General features: G+C 36.8%; 2 protein-coding genes across 3 annotated transcripts; one reads left to right on the top strand and one right to left on the bottom strand.

The window, feature by feature from the left end:
* The first annotated feature begins 1,683 nt into the window (after nucleotides 1-1,683).
* Nucleotides 1,684-4,512, top strand: LOC120068364 (multicopper oxidase LPR1-like). The gene is made up of 3 exons (XM_039020102.2): nucleotides 1,684-2,484; nucleotides 2,752-4,209; nucleotides 4,294-4,512. The coding sequence occupies exons 1-3, from the start codon at nucleotides 2,299-2,301 to the stop codon at nucleotides 4,345-4,347; spliced, it is 1,698 nt and encodes a 565-aa protein (XP_038876030.1). The 5' UTR covers nucleotides 1,684-2,298; the 3' UTR covers nucleotides 4,348-4,512.
* LOC120068363 (AP-5 complex subunit beta-like protein) lies at nucleotides 2,700-9,636 on the bottom strand. Of its 2 annotated transcripts, XR_005479177.2 has the most exons (5): nucleotides 7,785-9,636; nucleotides 6,769-7,208; nucleotides 5,042-6,626; nucleotides 4,537-4,587; nucleotides 2,700-3,646 (listed from the first exon to the last, which is right to left on the bottom strand). XR_005479177.2 is itself a non-coding variant. In XM_039020100.2 (3 exons), the coding sequence occupies exons 1-3, from the start codon at nucleotides 9,267-9,269 to the stop codon at nucleotides 5,153-5,155; spliced, it is 3,399 nt and encodes a 1,132-aa protein (XP_038876028.1). In that variant the 5' UTR covers nucleotides 9,270-9,636; the 3' UTR covers nucleotides 4,798-5,152. The 2 variants fall into 2 exon arrangements, 1 of the variants encoding a protein (XP_038876028.1); XM_039020100.2 differs by lacking the exons at nucleotides 2,700-3,646; nucleotides 4,537-4,587 and having other exon boundaries at nucleotides 4,798-6,626.
* Nucleotides 9,637-13,110: the final 3,474 nt, after the last annotated feature.

Raw genomic sequence — 13,110 nt, 5'->3', positions numbered from 1 at the left:
CTATAATACAATAAAAATATTGATTCACCCTTTATGTTAACATGGAACCTACATAAATATGAAAATATTAATAAATAAACACTTCTTGTTCAATTAGCTTTACTGTGAATAACTTCCTCCTACTTTTAGATTATATTATCTTTCGATTCAAACAATCTACTGTATTGAATTATCTTACTTTATGTTGTGTTAATTGATTCATGTGAATGATGAAACATGTTCTATGCTATTCGTACTCAAATTTTGTTTATCTAACTGTGCCCAATTTATTTTATTAAGTTGTACATATGTATGTAGCTAAATGGTAGGACGTGAGAAAATGACAAAACACATTTAGACAAAGGTTGAAGATGCACGATTAGTGAGTCACTACTACACTTGGTAGAAACAAGTTGGCAAGCTGACAATGGAACATTCAAGCTTGACTATCTACAACAACTACAATGTCTACTTATCGAAAAAATTCCTAGTTGTTCTATCGGGCTGTCGACAATAGAGTGCAAGGTTAGATTTTTAAAGCAACAATATTGTGCAATCGCTGAGATGTTGAGTAATGCATGTAGTGGATTTGGTTGGAACAACGAGTTCAAATGTGTGGAAGTAGAGAAGAGGTTTTCGATGTATGGGTTCGGGTAAGATAACACATTAAAGTAGTATTATCTTACAATTGTGAACTCTTTCTAATATAATAATATGTTCTAACATAATATACGTTCCTATTTGTAGTCCCATCCCAACATGAAAGGTTTGAGACACAAATCATTCCCCCACTATGATGAGCTTTCAATCGTATTTGGGAAAGATAGGGCCATTGGTGAAGGCAGTGAAACCTCGTACGATCAAGCATTTGCAACAAATGAACATTTGGAGGAATGAGCAACAAGAAAGTATACCTGACATGAACATACCGATCATTGATGGGATGGATGAGATTTTGCCAGATACACCCATCAGTAGGCATACCTGATATGAACATACGGGAGGAACGAAATGCAAGAAGACTCCCTTTCAATCTGAAATGCTTGACATTGTACGCACAACAATGGACATGCAGGAAAGTAAAATGGAGAAACTTGTACAATGGCAGAAAGAGAAATATGAATTGGAGCTTAAGAGGCGTTAGGAAGTCATCGAACAGATCTACCAAGTTGAGGGTTTAGAGGAGTACGATCAGTTGACCCTCATAGATCTGTTGGTGAATGATATTCAGCGAACAGACAATTTTCTAGCTATTCCACTACTAATAAGGAAAAGGTATTGCATGGGTTTATTGGGCAAGACTAACTAATTATGTTCTTGGTGTGTTGCAAGTTGGTTTGTTATTATTTTTTTGTAACTTCTCCAAGTCCCTTATTCCATAGGTATCATATATTTGTTGATTTTTTATGACATGTAAAAATGATCCGTGGCATGTGGCCCTTAGATATGAATGCAAATATTTCTAACCAAGTTGTAAAATGGTCATGTATAAGGCCATCAAATTATGTAAAATCTTTTGAGGAGAATGAATTTCATATTCAGTCTATTTTTTTTTTAATCAATGGAATGGATTTAATGAATTTCATATCCGGTCTAAATTAACACTAATTTGTAACACCATTTGGCTTTCTTTGATGAGAAGTTTGGAATGAATAATATAAAATTGAACTGTATACCATATCTTAAGATTGGAAAGAATAAAAAAAATGCAATCAATGTCTTATTTCAAATAGGATGGATACAATAATTGGATTATAAGATTTTTTTTTAAAAAAGTGTTCATACAGGTAAATTATTATAGACAAATGAACTCGGACATAACAAATCCGCACACCCAAACACAGACAAATGAACTCGGACATAACAACTCTGCACACCCAAACACAAACATATCAAGTAAGATATAACAACTCTGTACACCAAAATATAGACATCAGAATTTCCTACATCCTATATTATCTAAACGTTCCAAACTGCTCTTCAAGATTTTGAGGCAAAAGTAATCATTCTCTGTCACATTTATGGATCTATAAATCCATGGTGAGGAGGGGGAGAGAGAGAGCAAATAAAAAGATTGTAAAAACAAACAGAAACAAATATAAAAAATTAGGAAAGAAAAATGAAAAGGGAAAGTAAATTAAAGACAGAGCCAAGGCGTTACGCACTATCTCTCTCTCTCTAAACTCCATCACTCCCTTTTCCCACTCTCACACACCATTTATGTATATATATATATTCTCTTCCTAAACAAAACCAAAATCAAAATCAAAATCCAAATCTAAATCCCCAGAATTATCCTCAACTCTTCCTCCTCCAACAATGGTTTTGCCGTTTCTATTCATGTTTTTCTGTTTATCTGCAACTGTTTTTGGTGATTCCGAGGAGCTTATAAGTTGGAAGAAACTGGCCATGTTCGTTGATGACTTGCCCGACATGCCCAAGCTCCTTGGCTTCCATGCCCAATATCCTAACCATCTCCAGATTGGCATGTTCCTCAAAAAATGGGTTTGTCTCTCTTCATTTCTTTTCTTTTCATTTTTTTAAACTTTTTTTTCTAGATTCTTCGTTGAATTATTGTGGGATTTGGAATAATAAACGATTCTACCGTATGAGATTTTTTTTAAAGAGAAAATGAAAATATCTGATTTTGACTGGGATTGATTTCTCAAGGGGAAATTATTGCACCCTTAAAAAAAAAGGGAAATTATTGCACCTTTAAATTCAATGGCCTAGAATCATTTGTTATTATTATTGTGTTTTGTTTTATTTCAGAAATTTCACCGAGATCTTCCCCCAACTTCTGTTTTTGCTTACGGAATTTCCAAGGACACTGCAACAGTTCCTGGTCCCACAATCGAGGCCGTCCACGGCATCTCCACGTATGTGACGTGGCTAAATCACCTCCCTCCAAAGCACATTCTTCCATGGGACCCCACAATTCCGACCGCCATCCCCGCCAGCAACAACGGCGTCCCAACGGTGGTTCATCTCCATGGTGGCATCACCGCGCCGGCTAGCGACGGCCATGCAACCTCATGGTTCACTAATGGCTTCAAGGACAAAGGACCCTCCTGGACCCAAAAGACATATCACTATACCAATCAGCAACACCCTAGCAATCTTTGGTACCATGATCATGCCATGGGGTTGACTAGAGTCAACCTACTCGCTGGCCTCATCGGAGCTTATATAATCCGCCACCCCGACGTCGAGGCCCCGCTCCGGCTCCCCCACGGCCGTGAATTCGACCGACCGTTGCTTGTCTTTGACCGAAGCTTCCTCTACAATGGCTCTATCTTCATGAATTCCACTGGCAACAATCCTTCCATACATCCCCAATGGCAACCTGAATACTTCGGCGACGTTATCGTGGTCAACGGCAAAGCCTGGCCACGTATGAGGGTACGACGTCGCAAGTATCGGTTTCGCATCATAAACGCCAGCAATGCTAGATTCTTCAGATTCTTCTTCACCAATGGCCTTAGATTCATACAGGTGGCATCTGACTCGGCCTACCTTGCAAAACCTGTAGTATCCAAAGCTATCCTACTGGCACCATCTGAGATTGCTGACGTGGTGGTTGATTTTTCAAAGTCAACAAGCGACACAGTCATCCTAGCCAACGACGCAGCCTACCCTTATCCATCTGGCGACCCCGTCAATGAAGCTAACAGCAAAGTGATGAAATTTTACATTTCGAAAAACAAAGAAGTTGAAATGCAGCGTGTTCCCAAGAGACTAATAAAATATCCGAAACCAGATTTATCCAGTGTATCGTATACTCGGTACATTGCCATGTACGAATACACGAGCGACATTGACGAGCCGACCCATCTATACCTAAACGGGAAACCATATGAAGCACCTGTGACAGAGAAGCCAAAGGTAGGCAGCACAGAGATATGGTATGTGATCAATCTAACGGAAGACAATCATCCATTACACATTCACATGGGGCTATTGGCCGCATTGGAACAAACGGAGTTGGTTCACCTGGAAGAATTTAAGGATTGTATGACGAAAAAGAATGATGCAGTGAAGTGCAAAATTGAAGAACATGCACGTGGAAAGAGAATAAAAGTAAATAGTCATGAGAAAGGGTGGAAGAATGTGTACAAGATGATGCCTGGATATGTGACAAAGATACTGGTGAGATTTTCCCACATACACTCGAATGCATCGTACCCATTCGATGCAACTGCAGAACCCGGTTACGTGTACCATTGTCATGTAAGTAGCAAGTTACATCTTTTTTAATAATGTTTTTAAAGCGAGAGAAGAAATAACTGGTGTAGTGTTGTGAAATGAATGCAGATACTGGATCATGAAGACAATGCGATGATGAGACCATTGAAGCTGGTTTACTGAGAAGAGGCTGTGGGAGACAAGACCAACCTAACTCAATCCAACTCAATCCAAACGAATGTTTCGAACTATGGTTATTAACTAATTACTGTTTTGCTTTGTAATGTATACTGTACCCAATAAACATAACAGAAAGCCAATTAGAATGGAGTATGCAATTCATAAAAAGGTGAGTTCATTCTGGTGTCTTACCTTGAGTAAGTGTTCCCCTACATGAAAGCGCAAAATCCTGAACGCTTGAACCTAGCAAAAAAAGGAACAAAAACCAATTACAGATGGATTTCAATACAATGGATATTTGTCCAAATGTTAGTTCCAATCAAACAAAACTAATACACATTCTAACCTTATTTGTTTAACCAGAACCAAATCAACAATCCATTTCGTGTTCTGCGATATCATTCTTATTAAAAACTGAAAACGTTTTCTGGGATATAAATAAGAAGGCAACAATTCACAACACAAGAAATTATACATGTGGTCGTATGCATCATAAATACAGTTCTAGTTTACATTTGCAACTTTTAAGCCTTTGGCATAATGACCCAACCTTAAAATGCTAAACCACTCAACTACGAAAAGAAGAAAAGAATTTATCGGCCTCCTTTGGTGCACTTAGAAAGAACTACAATTTGAGCAGAAACTACAAATGTATTTACTAATTTTGTATATCTATTAAGGGTTTCCAAAAAAATACCCTCCCCCTCCAAAAGAAAGTGCCCGGGCATCTTTCAAGAGTCTACAACAAATCCGGATGAAATGATCTAGAGAGTCTGCCAAGGTGATAGTGAAACTAATTGGTTTCCTCCTACGCAAGAAACAAAGCCTCCAAATAATCATCAATGTAAGCCAAGCAAGGCCAGTGATCAGTTCGAATTCGAACTAATGTTGAAAAATCCGAAACTTCCATCTGAAAAAGAAGGTGAAACCTTGGTGGAAGAAATATCAAAATATGGAAGTGACCCATGTTTCTCTTATAACTACTGACAAGACTTCCCATTTCGTCTTCATTTGAAAAATATGTAAGACGTAGTGGGCCTCTATCAAGATCAGGTACTGCAGAGGTCACTTGTGAGAAGTTCTCAGATGCCATATCCTCCCAGATGACATTCTTGATAATGTTCCGATCCTTCACAATCTGAATGAGCTGTTCACCAACAACGCTCACAATAAAAGGAGCCAGGTAGTGTTCAGCAGCCTCAATTAAAGAAGCCGCTGAGACTTCAAGTAGTTTAACTGATCTGGTTCCACTAATAGCTGCAACTCCTTTGCCTCCTTTCAGTGAAAATGTCTCCCGCCCAGTATTGGAAGACGTCCCACACGCCTCCCATAGAGCATTGAATAAATCTGAATAATAACCAGGGATTTCATCCATTGAGATGTCGGACGGGACAACAGCTTTAAGAAACAAATCTTCAAGTCCAACCGTGATACTCTGAAGCGGACCACGAATGATCTGGCCACTTCCTGCTGTAGCTTCAATTGAGACATCAACAAGTCCTGGTGTTGGCTCCCTTGGTTCCAATTCAACTGCTACCAGAGCCTTAAATCTTTCATCTTTCCCATAACCATTCTGGATAGGAACAATGTCCAATGAGGAGACCCCCCTTGAACTAGGAGAACCTTCATCCCCAGGAGACTCCCCCAAAATAAAAGGTATATGACGGGCTGGAATGGGACCAAATGATGCAGAAGAAGAAAACTTGAGCACGGTTGCGTACATTGCAGGATGGTTATCCATATCATCCAGATTCTTAGCAAATGTACCACCTCCCCAAATGCGATTAAATGACTCCGAATCAAAACTTAAACTACAAAATATTGTAACTTTAAGCCCTGGCATATGTCTGAAGTCAGGAATGCATGAAAAATGTCTCCGTAGTATCTCCAAAATCTTGGAAATCTTAGAGTCCATCACACGCAAAGGCTCCTGAGGTAGATTAATTTTTTCAATGTTAGAAGAGAATTCGGTCACCCTTTCTTCAACCACAGTTTCAGTGTCCATGATACCCTCTGGAAAACCAGACTTATCATTTTCAACTCCTAGAGTTGATAGAGATAAGGACCAAGAATGTTTTACAAGTAATGGAATTTTTCGTTTTAGATGTATATAGGATGAGATGTTTCTGCACTTCTTGAGATCATGAGAAAGTCGTGGAGATTGGACATTGTATAAAGTGCCAGAATGAAGAGTTTGTGAAACGCCGAAGGGTTGATCTCCAAGCTTTAGCAAGTCCCTAAGCTTCTTTCCAGGTACACAAGTCAGCATACGCAGGTAGATCCTGAAATATACCCAAAACTAAGAGAGGTTCAATGGAAAAGTCTGTAAGTCTGTATACTATCTACATCGTTTCAAATTGTCAAAATAAGCCAGATAAAAAGAAGGAAATTGAAAGAACGTGAGAGAATCTTGAACTTACATACCTTGCATTATCACGAACTTCCAAGTCAGGAAAATATAGGCAAGTAAATGCAAGCAGACGAGACATTTTAAGAAACAATCGAGAGCTTTGGTGATGCATCAACAATGTCCGGCAAATGCCAAGTACCTTACTTCCAAGAGACCAAGACTTCAGCCCTGTATCTGGTCCATGTTTCTCAACAAGAAACAACATGAACTTGACAAAAAGTCCTAACAATCCACTGGGAGGTATTGTATCATTTTCAGCCATTCTATTGAATACTGAGAAACAAGATACTAATTTGTAGTTGATTGCAACTTTAGGAAGCAAATGCTCGTCAAATTTTTGGAGCAGGCTCTCCCCTAACCATCTGTGCTTTTGACACCCTAACAAGCGGTCAGTGAAAACAACAATAACGGGAACCAATCTCTGACCTTCCAATATTAACTCCACAAGCATCTCCTGGAAAATAAATATTGGAAACATCAAAATACAGTTGATTTTTTTTTTTTCTTTTTTTTTTGTCAACCACCATTCCCCATCCTAACAACAAATAAGCAGAAAGAGAAAAAAGGCTTCAGTTGTTTCTCATGAATATAAAGGCCTCTCAAAGCTAGGACAAAATTATCTCCCCCAACTCCTCCATATGAAAAAGTTCATACATGTTTTAAACTTCTAGCCCATTAGAGAAAAATTGACGTGGTTTCACACGCTACAACACCAGATAGAGATAACCCTAGAATTGGATACTGTTCTATTAGCTCATGATTCTAAACTCCATAGATTTCAAGCTTCCAGGCCTGATAAGCACTTATGAAACCATAAAAATCTCAAATGACGTTCTATATTGTTCACATTTTTCTTAGTTCATACAATATTCTCCAGCAGAACAACATTCAGCAAATAATACGGGAAAATAGAAGTTTATAAGAGTAGTAAATTTTCTTGACATTTTATAACCATTCACCTTGACATACTAGTTAAGAAAATTGTAAATTTCGACAAAACAGTAACAAAAAATATATAGCAGTGAAGAACCTGCAACATATGGAAGACGTTGAAGTCCACAAGACTTTTGTTGGTGTTCGAGTCAGAGACAGAATGAGATGAAGACCCGATCAAGAATTTATGGAAGGCACGAAAAGCAACAGCAGTTTCTGTGCTTCCTGAAGGTAACCATTTGAAAGCTGATACGCATACCAGACCATCTTGAAGAAGCTTCACCACTGACTTCCCTGATTCTGAATCTTCCCCTGAAACAGTCTCTGCTTTGTGCATTGTACTACGTATTGAGGTCAAGGCAAGAAGGTCGAGCTTCAAAGCTTTAAGAGCAAGCGGATCAAACACCGCAGGATAGAAGCTCAAACCCATTTCAGCAAACGAAATCGTCTTTTTTCCAAGTGGACTATCAATCCTGAATAAACCCAACAACCAATGGAGTGCAAGCATACGGAAAACCAGATGTTGCTGTGTTTCTTTAGAAATCAACAAAAGTCGGCGAGCGATCTCGCCTTCTTGCTCATCAAATGCATCTAAAAAATGCAAATACATCATCAAAACAACATGGCACAGCAATGGGTCAAAGGAATATATCATTCCAAAGAATTGCACCTTCAACATTGACGCCTGCAACTCCAAAGCTATAGCTACAGGCATTATCATAGTCATGAATTCCACCATAGCAGGCGGAGTTAGAATTTGTGGTGATTCAAGCAAGAACGCTATTGCCCTCCTCAATTCTTTAGAATTCAGTACAGGAGAAACCTCTCGATTCGAGATCGAATCTGGAGCAAGAACAGAATGTGGAACATTGAAAGGAACCAAAGGAATGGACGTGCTGAGGATCGAGACACTTGATTTTTGGGCAACAATACTACTGATGACGGTTGTGAAAAGTAAAATATAGCTCTGGGATGAGTGCGTGCGCTCGCTTTGGCACAAGCTCCATAGATGTCCCACAACATGAGACAGTAAACAAGGGTAAGCTTTCTCCAATTCCCTCAAGCATTCGCACGCAATTGCCCGAGCCTGCCTATCAATCCCATGATTGGGGCGATTGACAACAGTAAGCAGCAATTCAGTCAAGCTCTCAAGCAATCGAACATCGAAATTACGCAAAGCATCGAGGGAAATGAAAATGGAGGTGGTGGAAACCATAATTTGCTCCTTGAGAGAGAAGGTAAAATGAAGACCATCAGAAGTTGGAGATTGTAAAACCACACGAAGGGTATCAATCAAACGCTCAAGTACGGATTCAGACAAAACAGAATCGGAAGAATCGGAAAAGGAAACAAACTCATCGATGAAATGGAGGAGCTGAAGCTTGAGATTGAGAGGGAAATCCCGCTTGAGGATGGATGACAGAACCAAGTCCAGAAGAGAAGAAACGGTGATGGAAAATTGAGAAGTCCATCGGTGAAGACGAGGGCCGCCGCTGTGGAAGTCCTCGATGAGGGATTCCCAATCTTGTAATGGAAGGGACTTCAATGACGGCTTGGTATCGTCGGAAGTATGATCAGTCATACTCCAATTCGTTGCGTAGTCCAGTTTGGTTGATTAACAATCAGAGAAGACGAGGGAAAGCCTCACCGGAGTAAACATAGCAACGATCCCAAAAGAGAGAAGAGGAAGAAAGTGCAGCGAAATTTGAGGAGGAATGAAATCTGAGAAGGGGCAAGACGAAACGGTGCCATTGTTGAAGCTTGAGAGGAGAATATCGTGAATCCCAAATCGGATTTGCCACCGTTTCTTGGTAAAACAAAATGGACGGACGGCGTGTTTCGGCCGCCACGCTCGCGGTGGCGATTGAGTTGAGAAATGGTGAGAAAGAGGATAGGAGAATCGTAGGCCTGCAACTGGGAGGCCTGCCCAAATTGAACGGATTTGGACCAATAAAGCCCTAAGCCCAAAACAAAGTTTTTAATTCAAAATTCATCACAATTTTTCTTTTCTTTTCTTTTCTTTTTTTTAATCTTTTCATAGATTTTTTTAAGACCAAATTCAGAATAATTATTTCAAATAACAAAACTACTCTAAATATTTTTAAATAAATTAGTTCATTTTTCTATATTTGAAAACTACCCAAAATTAAAATCTTTATTGTTTTTTTATTAAAATATTCCTTTTGTCCCTGTACTTTGAAGTTTGTTCAATTTTAGTTCTTTTATTCTCAAATGTCTAATTTTTAGTTTATGTATTTTCAATTAATATTAAATTTAGTCACTTTATGTTAATTTCTATCGAAATTGTTTAGATAATAATAATAATTTTCATGCAAGAAAATACAATATGTGAATATGTTTTAAAATTTTTTAGTAAGAATGTTATAGATAACAAAAAAATTTTATAAAAAAATCAATAATAAAATAGTAGTGGAACTAAATTTAAGATTTATTCAAAGTACAAAGTCTAAAATTGGATAATGAAAATTGAACAAACTTGAAAGCATACCGAACAAAATAGTATTTTAACCTTATTTTTTTAATTATATAAATACTCCTAAATTCTAAGTTCTTCAATTATGTCCATAGATTCTAAAAAGTTTCACTTTTAAGTTTGACTTTAAAATTGTTTCATAAAATACTATCGAATTTTGAAATTATTGCAAAAAAAAAAAAAAAAAAAAAAAAAAAAAAAAATCTGTCGGAATAAAATAAGTTTTGGAAAATGATTAGGCAACTAATGTATAAAAGTTTGAAGGTGATATTGTTTACTTTTATGTAGAAGATTAAAATTATTATTATCATTTATTTAATTTAATAAATAGCGTTAAAATCATTTATCCAATCAATTTTTACTTGTCAAGTCAATTTACTCAAATAGGATTACAAATGAGGTTATGTATGCCTTCTAATTTTTACACTTAATCGTCATATCAATTTTTATCTTATTTTATTGAAAAATACTTTTCAAGAGTATTTTTTATGAACAAATTCTAAATTTTAAAGATAAAAATGAAACATTTCAAAATATAGAAGCATGATTGAAACCTACTTAAAATTTATGAGGTCGCATGTTATATTGAGATTAATATATTTATTTTTATCTATTATCTTTAAAACTAATTTTTAGCTTAATGTCTTTGACATATTGTATTCTATTAATGCCTTTCAAGAAAGTTATGGTAACAAACTATATGGTCACAAAGACAGCAGTTCCCAAATTTTAAGATGAAAATCAAAAGATTAAGAATAGGAAAGAAGAATTAACGTTTGTTTCATGAACTTCCATTCTTGTTATAAGGACAATAATTCACTCTCACAAACCATATAATAACGGTGGGTGGAGATTGAACCTCTGATTTCTAGAAAAGAAGATTATGCTAATTACCTTTGATTTAAACTCACTTTGACATGAAAGAAGAATTTGAAGAGGGAGAAGAAAGAAGTATCACCTCGTCCATTATGGAATAAAATGCATAAATATGTTTTTAATGGTAGACATTGATGATAGAGAAAATTGAAATATGTTAAGTAACATATGTGAGCCTAGCATTATAAAATATACGCTTTACGTGAGGGTCCCAACTTCAGAGGAATAATCTTTTCAGAGGGTCCCAAGTTCAGAGGAACAATTTCTTTCCTTTTTCTAGAGTTCGAAAAGAGATATGTATGCTGAAAAGTGGTCTTTTATTTTTTTGGAAAGTCGGCAAAATGAAGCCAAAAAATTACTTTTAAAAGAAAGTTTTTAGTAACCAACAAAATTCTTACTTCTTTTTTACTTATTTATGTTATAAAAGAGAGTTCTTGCGTTTTAGGAAAAAAAAAGTGGAGAGAAAACTAAAAAATGAAAAATATTGGAGCATGATTAAACGTAGGAAAGTTATTTCTGGTGTTTTTTTTATTTGTCTCGTAAAGTTCAAAACCGATGTCTCATGAAGTTGTCTTTCTCGCGAAGATGACTTTGTCTAACTTTACACGGAAGTTGAGTTGGTTTAACTTTATAAGATAGCTCCTTTGGTCAACTTTTGTCTTATGAAGTTGAACCAATCAAGCTGTCTCGTAAAGTTGGCCAAGTCAACTTTCTCGTAAAATTGGTCAGGTCAACTCTTTCGCAAAGTTGGCCAGGTCAACTCTCCCATAAATTTAACTTGGTTAACTTAAGTCAACTTTCTCCTAGGTTTTTTTTAATATTTATTTATATATTTTCTTGCGGCTAGTAAGTTTTATCTTCACTTGCAGAATGCCTCGCGTGTTTGTTTGCTATAGTGGTATTTGGAATGAGGATGAACGAGAATATGCAGGCGGTAATTTAGGGGGTTTGAATGTAAGAGGTGGCATTTGCTTTTAGGATTTCTTGTTGGAGTCATATAACCTAAGTAAGATTGACCCAAACAACCACGATCTCACCCTAAGATGTTTATAAAATTTTGGATCCAGGCCTATGTACTTGATACGAAATGATTAAGAACTTAGGTTCTTTTTCAATGATGAAGACGCATGTAGGCCCCCTATCTATTTATCAACAAAGTCCAAACCTATGTATGGCGACAGTGACTTAAAGAATCCTAGTTGCTCATACCAACCAAGCTTTCCATATAATTTAGCCCAAGAATATCCACCACCTTATTATCGTACACAACCATCCTTTGAACAAAATTATCCATCAGATTATGCTACATCACTAACCCCACTAAATATTAATATTGCCCCATATAACTTATTTGATGACAATTTCTTTATTTATCCATACAATCCCGAGGATAATGATCCATCATCCTTAATGTATGGTAAGGAGGATAATGTTTATACATATGGGGTGTTTGGACATAATGTAAGTGAGAAGAATGAGGTAGAAGATGAAAAAGTACATGTTGAAGGGGTTTTTGAGCATGGTGTAGGAGAGGATAATATGAACCAAGAAGAGTGTTAAGGTGTATGCCCTAAAGCGTCATAGTTTTATGTTAGTTGAATTAATGGTTGATTGATTTTATATTACTTGTGTAATAATCCATTAGCCTAAGATCCAAGGGTATCTAATATAACTTAAACATGTATATGGAGACATACGAGTGGATCATGTTTAACCTAAATGGTCTGTAGTATATGGATAAAGTTGGGTTCCTTATCCTGGTAACACTACTGATATGGTCTACTTTGTAGTTGTTACAATTGTTGTAAAGTACTACAAATGATCTTATCCTGATCATTATTGTGGAGACATATGTGTATGTGTGTGTTGGGGTTGGGGGGGAGGCATATCTTATATAAAAGAGTTTGTATAAAGACCGAACCACGAAATGTTAATTCTCTCTTTATAACGTCGTTGCTAGAAGAGACTTACATTTCACCAAAATGGCCATAGGCGACTTGACCTTAATCTTGAGTAAGTTTTGAACTCCTGCCTATGAAGGCAATCCTTTTAT

The sequence above is a fragment of the Benincasa hispida genome, chromosome 12, assembly GCF_027475165.1.
Source record: "Benincasa hispida cultivar pf3 chromosome 12, pf3_genome.v1.1, whole genome shotgun sequence".
NCBI lineage: Eukaryota > Viridiplantae > Streptophyta > Magnoliopsida > Cucurbitales > Cucurbitaceae > Benincasa > Benincasa hispida.
Note: the sequence above shows the minus strand (reverse complement) of the source record. Positions and strands in the feature narration are given on the sequence as shown.